The 20657-nt window shown below is 47.6% G+C and overlaps 1 protein-coding gene across 1 annotated transcript; it reads right to left on the bottom strand.

Moving 5' to 3' along the window:
- Nucleotides 1-5423: 5423 nt before the first annotated feature.
- Nucleotides 5424-19678, bottom strand: Gdf10 (growth differentiation factor 10). The gene is made up of 3 exons (XM_026411986.2): nucleotides 19126-19678; nucleotides 8115-9043; nucleotides 5424-6310 (listed from the first exon to the last, which is right to left on the bottom strand). The coding sequence occupies exons 1-3, from the start codon at nucleotides 19421-19423 to the stop codon at nucleotides 6119-6121; spliced, it is 1419 nt and encodes a 472-aa protein (XP_026267771.2). The 5' UTR covers nucleotides 19424-19678; the 3' UTR covers nucleotides 5424-6118.
- Nucleotides 19679-20657: the final 979 nt, after the last annotated feature.

The raw sequence follows: 20657 nt of genomic DNA on the forward strand, positions 1-20657 counted from the left end.
GTCATTATAGTCAACATTTTATGTATTTTCTTAGATAGTTCATCAAGTGGACAATCTGGGACAAAGTATATGTAAACGTGTATAAAGCTCTTGGTAAGCTCATTGCTTAGCTGGTTTCCAGAAATGTTCTTAATATCACTTCCATGAACAAAGACTGATAAACCTGTCTCACCATTCCCTCACCAGAATTGGTGATGTGAAGTAAAATTTCCAGGAGGCCATTGTTGTGGACCAGCCTCCTGCACCAGGTAGCCTCCTGCACCAGGCAGACGGAAAGAAGCCAGAATGGAGTCACTCAGGCTCAGTGCCATGAGATCCAACTGAGCTCTGAAAGAGGCCAGTCAAAAAGAAAGGAAAGGAAAAGAAACAAAACCACAAGAATTTTATAGCAAACAATAAAAAGGGCCCAGTTAACCTGAGCCAGCATGGTAAGGAAGTCCGTTTGTTCCAACCCCATAAGAAAAGTAATCTTGAAATCACCAATCTGCTTTTTGTTCTCTTTTGATGCATTTCTTTGCCCTTTTCTACCTATAAAACCACCTCCTCTTTTCAGCTCATTGGAACATTCAATTTTATAATTTTATATCAATTACATGAGAATTATATAATTATATGTAAATAATTATAATTATATATAAATATATACACACATATATTTATTTACACATAACCATCCATGTGTAATTATAAATATAATTTATATATTATTTAAAAGAATAAAATCATAAATATAAAAATTATAATTATATTTAAAGTAATATAATTTATAAAATATATAATAATATTTATTTTTTATAATTATATATTTTATAATTTACTATTGCCATCTATCCTAGCTGGCGACCTAATGCTGGGTTCACAAAATCTGACGATTCTAATAACTTAAGAAGATGGTGAAGAAAGCACGCAAACACACAGAAATAACTTTTCAATAATCTGGGGACCACTCTGAGACCTTAGGGGTCCATGGAAATAGAGAGCCACTGAATTCTTTATTCTTATATAAGGGACACACAAGGGGAGTTTCCATGGAACATTCTATCCCAAAAGGCCAAAGGGGTAGAATTACAAAGGGACAGGTGAATATAACTCAACCCCAATGGGTGATGCCTACTCCTGGAGCTGTGCCTTTTACCCAAGCTGGGGTAACACCCAAGTCACTGCGACCTGGCACTACCATGCCAGACTGAAGGCAATAATTGTTCAGAACCCCATGCATCAAGACTTAAAGGCCTCTGCATCCAGGGCACCTCCAACAATTTACACTTGGAGTCAGAAAAGTCAACTAAAATCCTTAAACTGAATTTGTTGCAATTTTGTCTTTTAATAGTAAGTTAATGAACACTCACAACAAAAGCTAATGTGCGTTGCTAACTGGGCTGGACTGCATTCTTCCTTATATTCATGGAGAGCCTGGGTCAGGAAGAGCTGGTCAATTCCTTCCCAGCCCCTATATTTTCTGAGCCATGCCACCGAGTATGGACTTCAGCCTCCCAAGAGATAAAACTCTGGAGAGTTCTCACCTGGTCCAAGGCCAGGCTCAGGAATCACATTTGTCACTGTCCAGAGAGAAGCCAGAGGACTCCCCAGATGCCTGGGAGCTCTTAGGAACACACCCTTAGCATAGAACCCAGAACATGGAGAGCATTCAATAAATAATCATTATTATTGCTATTGTCAATATAGTGCTTAGGCTTCCTATACTGTCTCATTCCCTACCCATGGGCCAGATTATCCTTCCCAGGCCTCACATCCTCCCTGCCGTCCTCTACCTGGACAATTCCTGACTGTCCTTAGATGCCAACCTAGGACTCCTTCACACACAACCTCTGGGTTTTGAGCAGCTGCACTTTGCTGGATATGTCTGAGAAAACAAAGGGCCCTAGCACTGCTGGTCTCCTGGTTTGAGCCGTTCTATCCTTGGAGGAGGAGTGTTCTGTGGGGCGTACTGGCCTGACTGGGTTTGACCTGGCTGTGGCCAGCTTGGCCTTGGCCCCATGTCTATTTGTGACATTCCTGTGCGTGGTGACTTTTAAACAAAGCTTTCATAGCATCATCCCTCCCAGGACTTGTGACTTATAGAAATCCCATGCAGTTGCTGTGGGAGAAGCACAGTTTATTGAACAGTAGAAGCAGATGTGGCTCATCCATTTATTTCAGGTTTCATGGAAGCTTTTTCTTCCAACGCAGTGACATTGACTTCAACCTTTATTCATGGAGGTAAGAAAGGACCTGCTTGAGTTTCTTGGAAATGGCTGCCCACAGGGTGTCAGGATCCCCTTCTGTTTCAGGAGACATCATTGTGAGGACATTTGTCCGTTCTCCAAGCTTCTGAACACCCCACATATTGCTCAAAGGAATAAAAAGTAGATTCATCCTGAGACTACATGGAGAGCCTGGGTCAGGAAGAGCTGGTAAATTCCTTCCCAGCCCCTAGTCCCCAGAGCCTGCTTCCATTTGGCACTTGATAATTTCAATGCTCTAGTGAACTAAGCCAGGACCGGCAAGATGGTCCGCCCTCCTAGTGTGCCCACCAGGAGGGCTGATCAAGCCACCTCCTACCTTAGATGTGCTGCCATCAAACACTCTACGCACATGCTGACACGTGTGACATTCTTACTTCAACAGCCAAGTACAGCCCTTCCTTCCTGGTTGAATGAAAGTCAGCATCTCTGTGGGGTTTTCTCCTTTCCTCCCTCTTCATACCCTCCCACCCCTACTCCAGACAACTGTCAGTTCTCCCATCACAGTACTGTCTTCATCTTGGCCACAGAAGCAGCCTTGTTTCTAGGCATTTGATGAATCTCATGACATTTAATGAGTGACTCAGACATAGAAAGGCTCCTACTCTGGTGCCTCAGACAAAATATCTGTTAGTACTAGGATTTCTCAAGGAAGTGTTATATCAGAAGATTCTTGGAGTTTATTCAAGCCTTAAAGTTTCTGGATCTCAGTTGTTCTGTTTGATTTTGGTGACATGAACTGATCTCTAAGATGCTGTACCTTCAGGGATGTGGTCTAGCACCAGGTCACTAGGTCTTTTCTCTCCAAAATGATACAGGCCTAATTGAGTGGTCTCAGGGACCTGTGTGTATCTATCTAAGCGGTATTGCTGGGATCTTCTGATTTTTGTAAAAATGTAGTGTTGATATTTTGGTTTTAAAGGGAAGGAAGTTACTTTATACATACATTTATTCTTAAACCTTACTGTGATGGTGCTCAAGGCCACTGGGACAACTTTAATAGACTCAAAGAAGGGATAACTTACCAGGAAATTCAGAGCAGTGACAGTCTCGTAGGCCTTGACTCAGGCTGCCTTGGGCATCAAACCTGTGGCCTTAGTAAGACATTAATGGATGTGTTACTATCCTCCCTGAGTCTGTTTTTCTGTGCTCAATTGGACAGTAAGTTGGAAAGCTTCTGTAGGGCTAAATGGGATGTCACAGCTAAATTTATTAGGGTCACTGATAACACTAGCTCCTTCCACTACAGAGTAGGGATGTATGTCATCTCTATGTCCCATTCTCCACATCTAAAAGTTATCGTGGCATTTCCAAGAAAGATGTCACCCACTGAATACTGTCCATTCAGGCACAGGCTGAACTCCTGCCCTTGGCCACATCCTTGGGAGTGTCTCACAGCCTACCCTGCCCCATTCCAGAAATCCAGAGACAAAGAATGAGAGGAGTTGCAGGCATTTGGAGAATCCCAAAGATCTCTCAGAAAATACAAGTAACTGAAAGAATAAAGTGAAGCTATTATAGGTCACCCCATCTTTATCAAAAAGAGAAAGGGTGCAGTCTGATGGGGGACAAAAAAATGAGTGGAGGAGGCACACAAGGGACCTAACATTTGGAAGAAAGAGATTTGAAGTCTTTTCACACCCTAATATCTTTACTAATTTTGCTCTTCACTCATATCCTGCCATGTTCCGCCAAGGATTAGACATGGCTAACCAGGCACTAAATTTGCAGGCAGTTTGAGACATCCCAGCCATCCACAGCAACCTGAAAAGAACCATTTCATCCCATATACAGCTCCTGTGGGATCCAGGGGTGAGGCAGCCTTTGTGCAGAGCGCCACCTCTCTGCCTCACATGATCTGTCAGCAGATAGGCTCCCAGGGCAGCTGTCCACCCATCTATCCCAGGGTCACTTGGCATGCCTCGGAGAAAGGGCTCCACAAATGGGGCCACGCCCCACCAAGGTGCCTTTGGATTCCTCTTACCTACCAGTCTGCATGCTTGCTTTCCAATCTCAGTTATTCTACCTCCAGTGGCTCTGAGTGTAGCCTTCTTCAAAGACTGCTGGGGCTTCCAAGACCCTGTGGCTACCTGAATAAAAGGCTGGAATCTGACATCTCCCCTCCCAGGGGCAGCCTGAAGCCAGGGAGTGCCACACATCCAGTTCCTTAGCCTTAAGGCTGGACTAACTCTGAAGCCTGATGCCAGCTCCAGAGTTCCCCAGAGAAGCCTGATGAATGTGGCTGGGATGTTCAGCTCCTTCTCTTCCTGCTAGACTTACCTGTGTCTCCTGGAGCACTTCCTTATCCATCCCTTACACAGGAGGCCTGGCCTTGGGAGCCTCACCGATGATGACACCTTAGGCTGCTTGTCTGCTGAATCTCCTCTTAGACAAGCTCTGGCAGATTTGCAGTCTATGTAAACTCAGGGCCAGGTCGTTTTCTTAGATTCTGGCTGATGGCCCTATGAGGCACCTGCTTAAAATTGAACCCAGAATCTCTTTCAGAAATGCCAGTTAATAGGCTTTGGTCACTATGGCTATAAGTAAGGCAATGTCAATGCCAGGCAAACGGGAGCCATCTGGGGACAAGGCTGCTGAGTGGTGGCCATTCTGTGAATATACACAAGGAAATCATTTTATCCTTCCAGTTACTCCCAAATCCCTGGACCACCTGAGAACCCCCTGACTGCTTATGTTAAATCACCTCCCACTACCCTAAGTAAGGTCTGTTCCCATGGAAGAGTAAGACAATCGCAGAACTTCCTGTCAATATTTCCCAATCAATGAAGGTCCTCTGAGACAGGGATATGAGAAAACTCTGGTAGCCAATGTGCCTGCTGAGAGAGTCATGCCCCATTTTAATGCCAGCTCAGGCTGGGAATTTGCATGACAGAGGGATTAGGACAGGATCTTGGAAGGCCCAGGAGCAGTGGGGTTTCTGGAGCTTGGGACAGAGGCAGAGAAAGTACAGAGATGGCCTCCACCTATCTTAGAAGATGCTGTGTCTAGGGCAGCCACCACATGTCTCAAAGGTGGGGATCAATCTATAGTTAGAAATAGGTGACACTTAGGTTTTTGAAATACCACTGTAACTTTAATTTATTAGCTTTCCATAAAAACACACAACACACACAATCTACAGTATACAAAGTATAATTTACAAAAATATAAAATCTTGGTTATTTTTTAGTATTTCAACATATGACTGTATATGTTATTTTCATATGCATGTTTAAAGAACCCACACCTAACCAGCATGATTATCTCTGTGGGGAATGGTGTCAAAAGCCCCTCTTTGTTTTAAAATAAAATATATATTAAGAGAACAAAACCAAAATTGGTTATATGTGCATATGTATGTATAAAAGCTTTTATAGTAGAGTGTGAAACAAAACACTCATTCAGGCCCTGTTTCCCTACGTGGCCTGAAAGATTTTAAACTGAACATTTAAACAGAGATTCTTTCCATGTGAAGGGAGCAAGCACCCTAAGGTTTGCATAGTCTTCTCAGGTTATGAGATGATAAACACATAAAGCCAACACTGAAGACCTGTCCATTTTTGGGTCTTGAAAGTGGCAGGTAGAGTCAATGGGCAACCTTCAGGCCAGGGATAATTCTGGTTTTTTTTTTTTTGTTTTTTTTTTTCCAGGAACTCCGGAAGCATTTAGGTGGCTAAGTCATTAGCAACAAAAGACTCCAGAATGATGACCAGATAGATGGACAGACCTTTCTGGACCCCAGTGGGTTGTCTGTAAGCTCCGCCCTGCATCTGTAGTCACAGACCTAGTCAAGTCCTGGCTCCAAAAGGCTCTGAGAATGCCGCTCTGCTGGCTGAGGGGCTGGTGCTGAGACTGCCTTCAACCCTGGGGCCGTCTTACCGGCAAGCACACGTCTCCACGGACATGTTGGGGTACACCTTCAACACCACGTTCCGGTTCTCATCTAGGAAGAGGACCCCCAGGGAGTTCATCTTATCTGGAACACAGCAGGGCTCTGGGATGCCAGGGACGATGCCCACAGCCCTGACAATGCTCTGGATGGTGGCATGGTTGGATGGGCGAACAATCTGCAGGGTGAGAAAGAAGCAGGGTTACCTCAGTGTTCTACCCCTCCCATCCATCTTCCCACCAGAGCAGTCCTCACAGTGACAGACCATTGACCCAGACTCTGGAAACACTGACCTAGAAGCAAACATAAGTTCCCAGGGATGAACACATATTTCCTCTGAAATCAGGTATAAACAGTTCTAGGCTGAGGTCTGCAAGAGCCCCCAGGCCTGTCAGCTTATTCCTGCAGCTGAAGTGATGTTGTAGACCCCCCTGGCCACTTGGGGGCGCGAGAGGGTCACATATCCCTGAAAGGCACCTGGAGCTGACAGAAACTGTCCAGGGTGAAAGCTGAGGGGTGGCTCAGCCAGCATTGCTTGGAGGGCCAGCTGCCCAGACTTCACAGTCTGAGGAATATAGACGTGCCTCTCATGGAATCTGTTCTGAAGGAGAAGGCTGGGTTGTGTACTGGGGCTTGAAACTTACACTTCCCAGACATGCCTAAATTGGGGTGGCAGGTACAATTTTACCATATCATCCCATTCTGCCATCTTAACAATTTTATGGGGTGAATATGACTTTCATTTTACCAGTGAAGACACTGAGACTTAAAATGACTAAATTAGACGTGACCCCTCCGATAGAAAGTGGCCTACCTCCATCTATGAATATAGCTGAGTCACTCAATTCAGCTCATTAATGACAAGTAGGCCTTCTTAGATGAGGAGGAGGAGAGGCAGCAAGAGCAGGACAAGGACACCCCCATGTGTACAGGGTTATGGTTAGTGTGCTGGCTGGTGTCCCAGAAGGTGGGGAGGCAGCCAGTTAGGTAGATAAGGTAAGCATGAGGTCAGCCAGCTGCAAGCCTTAGCTTCTGGTCTTGCACCTGTCCCCGCTGGTAAGCCCTTTTAGCAGATCCCCTCTCCCCACAGGGCACTTCCTTTCCTCTCTCTCACACATTCATGGCTTGGAGGAGAAACCCCTTAATTCCAAAATAGATTAATGTGGCCCCACATCCGGTTTGGGCTCTCCCACCTGGCTGATTTATTGAGGTTCAAATTGGATTTATGCACTGACTTCCTTTCTAATAGGGCTAGCCATGAGGATTCTGCAGAGTAAGCAGGAGGAAACTGTGCTATGTGCCAGAGGTTAACATGGCCAGTCCACTGCAGTAAAGGCTACTGGGGGATGATGGACAGAGTCAAACCTGGCTGGGGTAGGGAGAGGAGAATCTGAAACTTCAGGAACGGCACAATGAAAGGATCCAGTGTTTGTCTTGCAGACTACCCTGCGTGTGCCCTGAGGGACAGAGAAGGAAGCCCACACTGGGAGGGCCACTGAGGCTAGCAGCCAGCTGGTCACAGACAGCACTGCCTGGGGATCCAAGCCAGGAACAGTAGGAAAACTTCTGCCAGGAAAGAAGCTTCTAGAACCTGTCTTGTCCACAGGGTACAGCTTGGACTCAACCTCTGTAGGTGGCTGCTCTGAGGAGTGCCCTTCTGAAGAGAAGGATTTTCCTGCTTTTCAGGAGAGATGTGCAGATTTTAAAATTCCAATGCAAACAACAGAACACTTTTAAAAACCCAGACAAATTAAATATCTGTGGACAGTCTCCACCCAGCAGATTCCCACTTGGCTGTCTCTGTTTACCTATTCTTTGCCTCTGTAGATGGGATGTGTTATTATACTCATTTTGCAGATGATGAAACAAAGGTCACCCAGGCAGAGGGACTTGCCAGATAACTGTCCGGCAGAGGGAGCTGAGCTGAGAGTTAGGATTAGGCAATAGGCAGAACACAGAGGAGGTACTCAAACCCATCCTACCTTAGGCATTGGGAACTCACAGGCTCCTGCGCAGTAGTAGGCATCAAAGGATTTGGGCGAAATGATCCATTCGTTCCACCCAATGTCTGCGAAATCCACCTTCAGATACCTCCGGCTACAGACTCGCGGTTCATCCCACTGCCTTTTCCGGGCTTTCTGCATAGTCTTTTCATCAAAGTCCAGCACTTGCGAGGAGGCCATGAACTCGTCCTGGCCCTTCTTTCTGCGGTCCTTGCGCCCAGGCCGGGGCTTCAGCGCCCGGAAGGGGCTGGGCCATAGCTCCTGCTTGTGGTAGTACTGAGCGTGGGGGATGTGTCCTGGCCTCTCATCCAGCCCCGGCAGCTCATTGTCCTGGAGGGGCCCGGAGGCCTGCGCTGCCCGGCGCACACGGGGGTCCGCCGAGCTGTTGGGGGCTGCGCGGGGCTCTGGGTCTCCAGCTGGAAAGGGGTCGTATCTCTGCAGTGTCACTGCCACGCTATTGGGCTCAGAGATGGCCAGGTCATTGGCGTATACAAGGATGTAGGGAATGTAGGGACTGGGCCTGGGAACCCCACCGTCCTTCTCCCCAGAATCCAGCTGGGCAGAGAGGAGCAGCTCGCCATCCCGACGGGCCGCTTTGACTATGGAGGAGATGTCCTTGGCCTGCCACAGACCGCGTAGCGGGGGAGCCAGGGCCATGGCCCCACGAAGTAGCCCCTGCGTGGCTGTATTCTGTGACAAGCTGCGGAAAAACAGGTGCTGGCGAACTGGCGGGCCTGGTGGCAGCAGGCGACAAGAGGAATTCTTGGCCCGTGGCTTGCATAGCATCTCGCGCGCGCGGGGCCACCGCGGCGGCTCCAAGTAGAAGTGGAAAGTGGCGGTGAGTATTATTTCTGACTCTTGCATGGAGGTCAGGTTGAAGAAATACACGGCCTTCTGATTGACCACTTCTGCGCGGAAAAGACAGACCACAGCATGTTAGGTTCTCTAGAGGAGCACCTTGCTCACTAGGTCGCTGGCCCAGGGCTGGGGTGGTGGAACAAAGTCCGCAGACCCAGCACTTCCAGGCAGGGGACCACGCTTTGCTTTATTCATCCTCTGCAATCTTCCTACTAAACTGATGGGGGCGCCCTTTGGTATCCTCAATGAACAAGTGCAATTGAGATCAGCAGAAGAAGATTGTCACTTTCTCCTTGCAAAAGACAGGGAGGAGGGGGAAGGAGGGGGGAGGAGGGGGAAGGAGGGGGAAGGAGGGGGGAGGAGGGGGAAGGAGGGGGAAGGAGGGGGGGAGAGAGTGAAAGAGGGAGTGGGGGGAGAGAGAAAAAGAGGAAGGAAAAGAAAGAAGATTTTTTAAAAGAAAAAGTAGACAAAGATGGGCATCTAGGTCGGCTTGATCTTCAAGTTCCTGTTTCCACACCTGTACTGCTTCTTAAAGAAAAAATAAGCAAGTGTCACTGACACCTTCATTAAGTGCTCAAAATGGCTTGGGCCCAGCCTCAAGCATCCCCTTCAGTTTTTGCACAGTCCTCTATTCTATGCAATCAGATTTTAAATGTAACCACTGAATGTAATTTATATAAAATGTGATCATTCTTCAAAATGAGGTGAAACTAGGAGACCTTCACATTTTTCATTGCATTCTGAGAACGTTTTACAGGAAATAGAGGTTAAAAGCAGTTATTTGACCATCTGCCTTATGACTTTTAAGATTGTTTTACAATGAAGGAGCAACATAGGAGTGCACAGGTCACTCAATGAGTTTGCTCTCTGGAGGTGCAGGTCACTGTAAGGACCATCATCACTCAACATCTAGTGTGCCCAAGAATGTTCCAGCCTGTTTCCTTGGGGTGGCTGACCACCCTTTCCACCAAGTGTTTGCCAAGATCAGCTGCAGTTCCAGGAAGCTGCCTCAGCCTTGGCAGCAACATAAGCTCTCTTCAATAACCAAGTCCTCTTTAGGACTCAAAGGTGAGGAAGACAGGCTTTCTTGATGCTTCCTTCTGATGCTGAAGATCAGAGAGGCCAGGGTGGGCTTCCTCCCTGGGCTTCCTCCGCGTCCCTACCACCAGTGTCTGTTTGATAGGTATAGCCAGTAAAAGACCGGAGTTTCTACACCCAGGAAGTATGTGGGGGAGAAGGCACTGGGCTCCCCGAGGGACATGCAGAGACTACAATTATTTGACACCTGTATCCAGAAAATTAGCTGGGATTTTTTAAAACCACAACCTTCAGTTTAATATTCTTTGTTTCTATTGGGAAGGAAGCATAATTCTATTGGGGACTTTCACAGACTCTTAATGGACTGTGAGAGGAAGAAAGGAAGGGAGAAACATATATGGAGGGCTCAATAAGTACCAGTCGAGACTAGAGATGTCATCTCACCTTAACCCTAACAACACATCCACACGGGAGGTGTCACAGCCCCTCCACATGCATCATTCATAAGAAGCAATGGTGGGTTTTGCTGCACATTTAAATTTGGCTTCTCCAAACACTGTAGCCTTGAGTATCATGGTCTTGAGTCCCACATTCTAACCAGAATCCCTGAGGTTCTGACTGTGAGGAAGTTTGGAGAGCACCCCAGGTAGCAGGATGTGTGATCTACAGTATTCCTTAGCTGGAAACTTTAGGTAGTTGTCCCTGCTCTCAGCCACAGCCTAGGGCCCCTGAATTACATGCATGCAGATGCATCCAGAGAGCCAGTCTGTGGTTCCTCGTGCCTCAAGCCCATTGGCCGTGGGTAGGTGAAGTTGACTACCAATGCAGCAGCCACTCCCAGGCTAGGAAACAACCTGGGAAACAAACCCCAAGCCCCATGGAACCCCATCATGCTCTCTATCTTACTTTACTCATCTGCCTCAAAAAAACAACAGAATTTCAAGCAAACACCATGTGTGTCATATGCTGGATACAAGGGAGGTGTCCAGGAAGCATCCCTGCCACTTTCATTGAAAGGACAGAGAATGGCAGAGCCAGCCCCTCCTATACCAACTCGAGCACTCTCACTCACCCATCCCCATGGGCTCTGGGTTCTGACCCAGCTAACATAGCAAAAGTGTTTTCCTTTGATCTAGTTCTAGTCTTATCGCACTAATTATTCACTAACTGATCAAGAGTGGGGAGGAACCTCAGAGGTCATATAAGAAAGTAGAACTCCTACTTCATTCCAGCTTGAATGAGTTTGGCCAGAGGGAGCTCATGCCTTACTGGATATCCACTCTGTGAAGACCCTCCCTGCTGGGAACTGTTGATTCCAAACAGGTCTGCTCAACTGCAGAGCGTGAGGGACCACAGGCTGACCTTTTCTCTGTGTGTGCCTATTTGCATACCATGCAGGAGCTCCAGACTGTTGCTGAGAGCAGGGACACCTACCTGAAGCTTCTTGCTAAGAGGTGCCCAGGCTACAAACAAGAAGCCCCAGAAAGAAGTTTCCATGTCTTAATAACTTTGCTGGTACCCTGTGGCTCACGTCTCACAGCCAAGGAGAAGAGATCCTTCCTGTTTCCCTCTCCCTCTTTTATTATTTCTTCCATCCTGCTTCTTTTTTTTTTAATTTTTATTTTTTAGTTGTAGTTGTACACAAGACCTTCATTTTATTTATTTATTTATTTTTATGTGATGCTGAGGATCGAACCCAGGTCTGCACACGTGCGAGACGAGCGGAGCGCTCTACCATTAAGCCACAACCCCAGCCCCCATCCTGTTTCTTAATAAGCATTTGCAAAATTCTGTTTATGACTAAGTGTCAGGCTTTCTGGGGTCCTGGAAAAGGTGGCCAAAGCTGTCCTGGATGAGTTCAGCTTGGTGAGGAAACAGATTGATTATGATGACAATACACAACTACAGCACTTAGTCATGTCACAGCTTTACAAAGCACTGTCCCAAGTGAGGCCCTATGTGTTGGGAGCATCAATCACAGATGACCCCTATCGGAACCCTGTATTGCCCCCAAACAGAACTCTACTTCTTACCAAGGCCCTATTTGATCTGACTTGTGGAGCTCTCCACCTTCATCACCTCCCTTACCCCCTCGCTGACCATCTTCCACAGTCACACTGGCCTTGCCCTTCCTACAAGGCTCTGTCTCAACGATTCCTTCTGCTTCTGTGCTCCTCCTCTGGGTCTCCACCCTATGGTATCCCCAACAAAGGGTACCCTTGGCTCCTTGGCTAATGAGCCACCATTGCTCTGTCTACCCTCCACTTCATTTGTCAGAGCACTTCCTGACATCGGATACTCCATGAGGGCAGGAACTTTGCCGGTTTTGTTCTTTGCTATATCCCGACATCCTATCACAAGGCCTGGTGACAGTTGGTACTCAAGAATGTGTGTTGAATGATCAAATTCTTGTACATATCCTGACCAAGTGGCCTCTGCATTGTAGGAGGGCAGGAAGAGAAAGGAGGAGAGTAGGATCTGACACTTCATTTAACACTTGAGGAAGTGGGGAGGGGCACTCCTGGCCTGCTGCCCTGGAGTATAGTAAACACACCCTTAAGAAGTCCAGAAAGCCTCATTCTTCAGAAAGATACAGCTGATGATGCAAATACAACTGGCAACACTGCGCAGTGGGGTCTTTAGCCAGGGACTTCCTCTTGAGACTCATTTTTCTCATTTTTAAACAGCAAATGCAGGTTGAATATCCCTTATCCAAAATGCTTGGGATCAGAAATATTTAGGATTTTGGAATATATACATATACATGAGATACCTTAGGGGTGGAACCCAAGTCTGAACACAAAATTCATTTGTGTTTCACATATTCCTTCTATTTTTACATAGTCTAATGTTAATTTTGTACAATATTTTTAGTGTATCTACTTTTTTTGAACCCGGGACTGAACTTCGGGGCACTTAACCAGTGAGCCACATCCCAGCCCATTTTTGTATTTTATTTAGAGACAAGGTCTCACTGAGTTGGTTAGATCCCTGCTAAAATTGCTGAGGCTGGCTTTGAACTCAACAATCCTCTTGCTTCAGCCTCCCAAGCCGCTAGGATTACAGGCGAGAGCCGCTGCACCCAGTTTGCATCGGTTTGGACTGGGACATGTCATATGAGGTTGGATGTGAAATTTACTACTTGTGGCATCATGTCAGTGCTCAAAACATTTTGTAGTTTAGAGAAATGGGAATTTAGGATTTTAAGATAGGGGACGTTCAACCTGTAACACTGTTTGTTAATTATGGAATTCTGAGCTCCATCCGTAAGTGCATGGCCCTATACTAAGTATTCCTCATTTTCACTTTGAGAGGAGAAAGGATGGGACATTTATTCTGTGCACAAAGAACTGGACCTTCAGAAAGGGTAGATAACTAGCCTAAAGCATTGTAGCTGGTAAAGAGCAGAGCCAGGGCATGGACCCAGGTCTGTCTGACCCCAAACCCACCCACTTTGCTCCCCTTTGATCCCCTGTGTGCTCTGGCTATAATCCCAATGGTGTGCCTAGGAGCAGAGGGACAAAAGATCACATGCTGTGAACAGCACTGTGTTTTGCAAACACAAGCCATTATCTGGCTGTTTTTGAGTTTTGATTCTCTAAGAAGGAAAGGACTGACCTTACTTGCACAAGCCCATCTTTCTGTAGATCTCTGAAATTCTCAGGACCCTGACCACTCAGACTCCTTCCTGAGGTCAATGAAATTGGAACAGATTCCTTCCTGGCAACACTCAAGCCAAAAGCAGCGCCTTGGATGGCTCTACCAAAAAAACAGAATCCAAGCCACCTGGAAATCTTTCCCGGCACTGCCCCTGAAACAGACATCGAGAGTAAGAACACTGAACCGAAGGGTATAAGCTTCAACACAAGAGGGAAGCGGATACAGTGGGCCAGCTCATGGGCTGCAGAGAAAAGAGGGGAACTGGCAGGTATTGAGTGCCTGGTGTCTAGTTCCATGCAGGTTCCAGGAGCAGTGTTTAACTCCTCCTTGAATCATTTACTAGCTGTGGATCTTAGGCAAGTCATGAAACTTCTCTTTGCCTCAGTTTTCTCATCTGTAAACTGGGCAGAGTGTTTGTATGCATCTCCTCAAGTTGTGAAATTGGCTCTGCAGGGCTTGCTTGAATCTCAGTGCCTGGTACCCAGGACATGCTCAGAATACATAGTCAAGTGGCTGCAGGGACTGTCATAACCCTCAGAGCCCCTGTCCTTGCTCCCTGACCTCCTGCCAAGGAGGAGGCCTCAATACCTATCCAACAACCCCTAAGCAGGAGCTTGTCTCTTCCCCTCTTCTTTCTAACCAACCCCCAGTTCCTGTTTTCTTTGTATCCAGTTTGTATAATGACTGTGGATGCTTCATCCTTTCTGCCGGAGCCTTCACCCAGGACTGGTCATCAAGAAACTGTCACCCCTGGCCTCACACTCATATTTCAAGAGCAAATCATCTATGAGAGCTGACGGGCTAATACTATGCAAAGAACCTTGGCAGATCAATAAGAAAAAGACAAAACCCCATAGGAGAGAGCAATTTTCACAGGAAAAACTATAATTGGGCAACAGGCATGTGAAACAGTTCAGGATGATCCGGAATGGAAAATAAAAAGTAATTTCAAACAAGAATACTTCTATGTTGAAAATATGATCCCATTAAGGTAAAAACAGGGTGTATACATATATAAATATCCATGTATATGTATATCTGATAGATATGGTATCTGGGTCCTGACCCAGCTAACTCAGCAAAAGTGTTTTCCTTTGATCTAGTTCAAGAATATATATATGCCTGAAATTTTATTAAACTATTATATTTACTCTGGTTAAATCTGCATCTGTGATTATCTTTTTTTTAAAACTGTGATTTTCTATGATTTCTAGATGGTTTTTCCATTACACATGAATTTAAGAGCCTTCTCTCTCTCCTCCTATCCCCCCTCCTTCCTCTCCCTCCCTCTCCCGAGTCATGCACACTGTTACTGCCCCACTGGATACAAGCAAACTTACGGCTTTCTGTGGCCTGGTGGCAATCTACTTGTCTACCTGCCTGGTGGCAATTTACTTGTCTACCTGCGTTCTCTCTCTCTCTCTCTCTCTCTCTCTCTCTCTCTCTCTCTCTCTCTCATATATATATATATATATATATATATATATATATATATATATATATATATATAATAAACCAAACACTTTGCAATACTCAGCACCCAGTGGCTGCTTCACCTCCATACCTGGCTACACTGCACCTGCCTATCGCACTCTGTTGTGGCCTTCCCTGCTCTAAAAGACTTCACCGGCCTCTCCCTGCCAGGTCAGTGCTGCTCTTGGTCCTCCTGCAGAGCTCCTTTAGCCTTTCACTGCTACCTTGCACATTCCAGTTTCCTGCAACCCTGTTCCTCTACTGACTTCAACCTGTCCTGACAGCGCATGAGCTTTTCTCATGAGAGCCCATATTTTAGGCATCTTTGTATTCTCTGAATTTACAGTACCTTCCACCAAATAAAATGCTTAAGAAATACCTGGAATTATGTTTTGGATGTGGTTTGTCATTCCAAGTTTCATTGCTGGGAGCTTGATCCCCAGTGTGGTACTGTTAAGAGTAGTGGGATGTAATGAGGAATAAGGTTATTGGGAGTGTTGCCTAAGAAGACAGTTCTCATGAGACCTCCGTTAGTTCCTGAGGGAGAAACTGTTATGCCTCTTTAACCCCCACCAGACTGTCAAAGTCTACTGTTCCCCACCCACCCACATAGGGCTCAGTGCCCATATGGGTTTAAAACCTTGCTTACCAATTAACTCAATGCTTGAAGACTTTCGTTGAGAAAGCATGGCCAGCGAGGTCACTTCTGCAATAAAATGTGAGCGTGCCCATTGTGCCCAACCACCTGATGCAGCTGGGCATGGAGTTGAATGGTTCTGTCCTTCTGCTTTCATGCCATGGAGATAATACAAGCAGCAGTGGAACACAGGATTTTAACCCCATAAAGGGGCTGAGACAGAACCTCAGATACAGCACTCACATTTTACAAATAAGGAAACTGAGATGGGGGAGGCAATACATAGTGGCTGTAGTTGCTAAGCAAGTCCCATCTCCCAGGCCGTTACCATTCCCACTGCTGCCTATCACCACCACCACCCATCTATATCAGAACTAAGCCCAGAGCCTGGGAGGCATAAAATGGAATGGATGAGTATGAGAAATCGTAATTCTGGCACAGTCCGGAACCATTTAACAAATCCCTCTTTGAAACCCCGAGGCAAACTTCTGCATAAATCCCAGCTTTACCAGCTACTACTTTCCTTTTCTAAGCATTAGTTGCCTTATGTGTATGGAGAGGAGATGAGGATTTGATGGCAAGGTCTCACTGGCCCTTCCCTGCTCTCTGACCTCCTGTCCTGCCATGTGATCTCTTATTTTGCCATCTGCCATGCTGTGACATAGCTAGGGGGTAGCCTTACACAATGTTCTTTGGACTTTCAGCCTCCCTCCCCCCACTGTAACTTACTTAGCCTTAGGTATTTCGTTATAGCAACAGAAAACTTGGGAAGCTGAAATGAACTTGAACTTTGGCAATTTTGACAAATTGGGTATTATTACTCTCATTTGAAGATGAAGGAAACAAGCTGAGTGTCCCAGTGGTAGGTGTTGAAACTTAGATTTAATCATAGGTCATTCAGGGGGAATAAGGGGAGCAGGTGGCCTAATCTTAACCCATAGGGTCAGGTTCAAATGGTCTCCTTACTGATAAAGACTTAAAAGGGAACAGAATTCACTTTAGGGAGCAGTGGAGGGAAAGAGGGAAGGTTGTTGTGATAATAGTTATGAGCTAATAAATTGTTGACACAGATGCCAGGAACTGTTATAAGCTCAGGCTCACACCTCCTCACAAATGAATGCCTGAATCAGGAAGCAGGCACATCTGAAGACTGGCACAGGGCTGGGTATAAAAAACCTTAGAGGACTCACTGGAGGGGATGAGAAGCCAACACCTCACTCTATGCCAGGCATAAAACCTAGCTTATCACATCAAATCCTCATCTCCTCTCCATACACTCAAGGCAACTAATGCTCAGAAAGGGAAAGTAACATGTGCTACAGCACATAGCCAGTAGCTGGTAAGGCTGGGATTTATGCAGAAGTTTGCCTCGGGGTTTCAAAGAGGGATTTGTTAAATGGTTCCGGACTGTGCCAGAATTACGATTTCTCATACTCATCCATTCCATTTTATGCCTCCCAGGCTCTGGGCTTAGTTCTGATATAGATGGGTGGTGGTGGTGATAGGCAGCAGTGAGAATGGTAACGGCCTGGGAGATGGGACTTGCTTAGCAACTACAGCCACTAAGTATTGCCTCCCCCATCTCAGTTTCCTTATTTGTAAAATGTGAGTGCTGTATCTGAGGTTCTGTCTCAGCCCCTTTATGGGGTTAAAATCCTATATTCCACTGCTGCTTGTACTATCTCCATGGCATGAAAGCAGAAGGACAGAACCATTCAACTCCATGCCCAGCTGCATCAGGTGGTTGGGCACAATGGGCACGCACACATTTTATTGCAGAAGTGGTCTTGCTGATTGAGGTAATCGGTAAGCAAGGTCTTAAACCCATATGGGCACAGAATGCTCAGCACAATGCTTTGTACTCTCAGGGGAATAATGTGCACCAATACTTAATCTGGCAAATGATGGGCTCGGAGCCTATGAATATTATCACATTTCATCTTGGCTCTAATCCCCCAGAGGAAATATTGGCATGCCTGCCCATTTTATAGATGAGTATGATCAAATCTACATAGCTTTATTGATTCATCCAGGTTCACTGATGCCAGATGATTCTTAAATGGCTTAATTTAATAATGTTGCTCCACAAATGGACCCCAAGTGATGAATTAAAGTTATCAGAAAGGATGGAGTTCAATCCAATTGGCCTGGAGCCCTAGAACGCTGACATGGGGAGTTTTCTCTGGTGGATAAGGGGATGCATTTCTTTTTGACAAGGGCTCCCCTGTCCTTGAATACAGGAGGCCAACCTTCCCAAGTCTGGTTCTGTGGCCACAAGTGTTGCATAGAGTCACACAGCATAGAGTCACCTTATTTGTAAAATTAGAGTGCATTGAGCAGTAGCTGATAGATCTGACCTGCTGTCTGGCCCCAAAGCTGGCTGGGCATGTTCCCCTCCATCTCAGGAGGGAAGCACACAGACTGAAGAGTTTCTCCTGATGAATGGCCTCCTCCCCCACAGGGCTGCAGAAGACCCCCACCCACATTTGCTGGAACAGCATTCTGCAGCTATGAGTAGTCACCATGACAACCAGGGTCTTCCCATTACCCTTGCTGCCCAGGCTGCACCTCCTCTGTTTGCCCCAGGGCTTCCAGAAGTGGTGTGGCTCTCCCCAGCCCTGTCCAGAGACTGCTAAGGCTGGAATCAAGAAGCACCCTGGGCAGGGAAGGCTTCTGCCAGTGGCCTCTGCCCCACTCCATCCAAAGTATGAAGAAATCAGAAAGTGGGGTAAGGACAGAAATGGAATGGGATGCTGCTACTTACCAAGCTTCTGGAGGGGCTTACTCACACCTTGGTAGTCTGAACACTTCATGATAATGCCCACAAATCTACAGTCCTTGGCACCAAGGTCCTTCTCAGTGCACTTTGCTTCCTCTCCACCAAAACCACTGACTCTCTCCAGCTGGAAGTTTCCTACCTAACCCAGCGCTTGATATTTCCATCAGGGTTCCTTAGGTCCACTGGACCCTGCCCTCCTCACCCAGCAAGTGCCCACAAAACTGGCCCTTATGACATGGATACTCCCCATGCCAACTTCCACCCTTTGCCTCAAGCCTTGTGTATGCGGTAGTATGTGTCTATACGGTTTGGGAGGCCCCCAGAAGCAAGAGCTCTGTCCTAGGCAATGCCCTTTGGTGTCCCCCTGGAGGCTGCCTCTTGGCACAAAGTGCTCAGTGAATTGCCCGTGAATGAATGAACGAATGAATGAGTCAATGAAGAGCAGGAAGAGGAAAAGCAGGGGTGCAGAAGTGAGAAGAGTGGACAAGTGAGGAAAGGAAATAATGAGAGGGGTTCCCCCCCCCCCCCCGACGTCCCCTACTTACCCAGCCGGCCACGGAAGCTGCGCACAGTGTTGCCTCCTCCCGGCTGCGTGCCCCGCCGGCTGTACTTTTCATAAAGCCTGAGCATGTGGACAGCGACCATGTCCTGGGCACCGGGGCTCAGAGCTGCGGCCGCATCTCCCAGAGACTGCTGGGGGTCCTTATCCCCCTGCAGGCCGTGGGCTACCGCGGGCAGTGCGGACCAGGAGGGGGCCGTGTGGCTGCAGCCCGCAAACCGGAGCAGCAGAAGCAGAGGCAGCAATTGGGGCCCCAAGTTGGTCCAGGCGGGGCCACGAGCCATGGCGGGGTGAGGATGGCGAAGAGCCGGAGCCCAGGAGGACTGTGAACGCTGGCGCAGCGGAGGCTGCGAACCGATCCCGCGGCAGGAAGGTGTACACGGAGTCCGGGGAACAGGGGGCGCAGGGATGTGGACAGCTAGATCTGCGTGAGGCGGTCAGCCGTGTGCGCGGTGCATCCACACGGCCCGAGTTCCGGGCCAGCCGTCGCAGTCGTCTGAAGCCGCGCGGAACACCGCAGAGCCCAAGCCCGCGCGCTGCCTTGGCTGACTCGGGCTGCGAAACTTTGCAGCTCACAGCGCGCCCCGGCTGGAGGGTTCGAGGGGCGGGGCGGGGCGGGGCGGCAGGCGTCGCCCTCCGGGGGACCTAGCTAAGCGTCCAGTATCACTCCGGGCGGCCGCGGACAGGGCCCTTCCTTGCCAGGCTGCGATGTGCGTGCGCACTTGTGTGCGGCGTGCGCGCGCTGGGGTATGCGCCCGAGTGTGCGCCCGCGACTCTGGGGGGCGTGGGCGTGGGCGAGCGCGCTCCCCGCTCCCCTGAAGAGAGTCCGAGACCAAACCTAGCTGCCGGCTCCGGTGTATTGGCGCCGGCAGCCTGGCCAGGGCTGCAAGGGGGCTGGGAGGCTTTTGGAGGGGGGCCAGCCTGCCGGGTTGCCCCTGCAATGGCATGCGATGGTTGTGCGGTTGCAAGATGACAGCTCCCCCATGAGGACCCGAAAAGGGATGTGTGTGTGCCCAGTTGTTGTCTCTGAGCCAGTGTGTGTCCAAAATGCAAGAGCGCAGGCTGGGAACACGGACCCTTCCTGGGGAGGCTCTGGAATGAAAAAGAAGTCCTCACTCCAAAGCTCTACCAACTCAAGGCAATGACAGTAAGATCCTGATTAAAATTCAGTTAGCTGATTAACTGACTGAAGCTTTATTTGGCAACAATGAATTCAGTTGTTGAAGAAATACATCAAAAGTGTTTATTAATCTTTGGTCAAGACTGCGTGAAAAAGGACATGCTTTCAATTTGCTTTAAAATAATAACAATAATCCCCCAAAAGATCAGAGGAGGGAAGAGAAATCCCTGGCTTTCCCAAGAAGGGTCCCCAGTGAAGGGTGGGTCTAGTTGAGTCCCTGGTTGCTGCCTCTTATCTTACCCTGTAGCAGAGTGTCCTCAACTTTGTTTCTCCTCTAACTGGCTCAGTGTTACTTCCCGTGGATAGAATTCAGGAATCTGTGAACTTAATGGGGAAAA

This window comes from Urocitellus parryii, chromosome 5, assembly GCF_045843805.1.
Source record: "Urocitellus parryii isolate mUroPar1 chromosome 5, mUroPar1.hap1, whole genome shotgun sequence".
Lineage (NCBI taxonomy): Eukaryota > Metazoa > Chordata > Mammalia > Rodentia > Sciuridae > Urocitellus > Urocitellus parryii.

Excerpts from the sequence above, each read along its gene's own strand:
- Gdf10 (XM_026411986.2), bottom strand. The coding sequence starts at position 19,423 with ATGGCTCGTGGCCCCGCCTGGACCAACTTGGGGCCCCAATTGCTGCCT. Across the intron at positions 9,044-19,125 it reads CAGCTTCCGTGGCCGGCTGG|AAGTGGTCAATCAGAAGGCC; the intron begins GTAAGTAGGGGA and ends TTTTCCGCGCAG. Across the intron at positions 6,311-8,114 it reads GTGAGTTCCCAATGCCTAAG|ATTGTTCGCCCATCCAACCA; the intron begins GTAGGATGGGTT and ends CTCACCCTGCAG.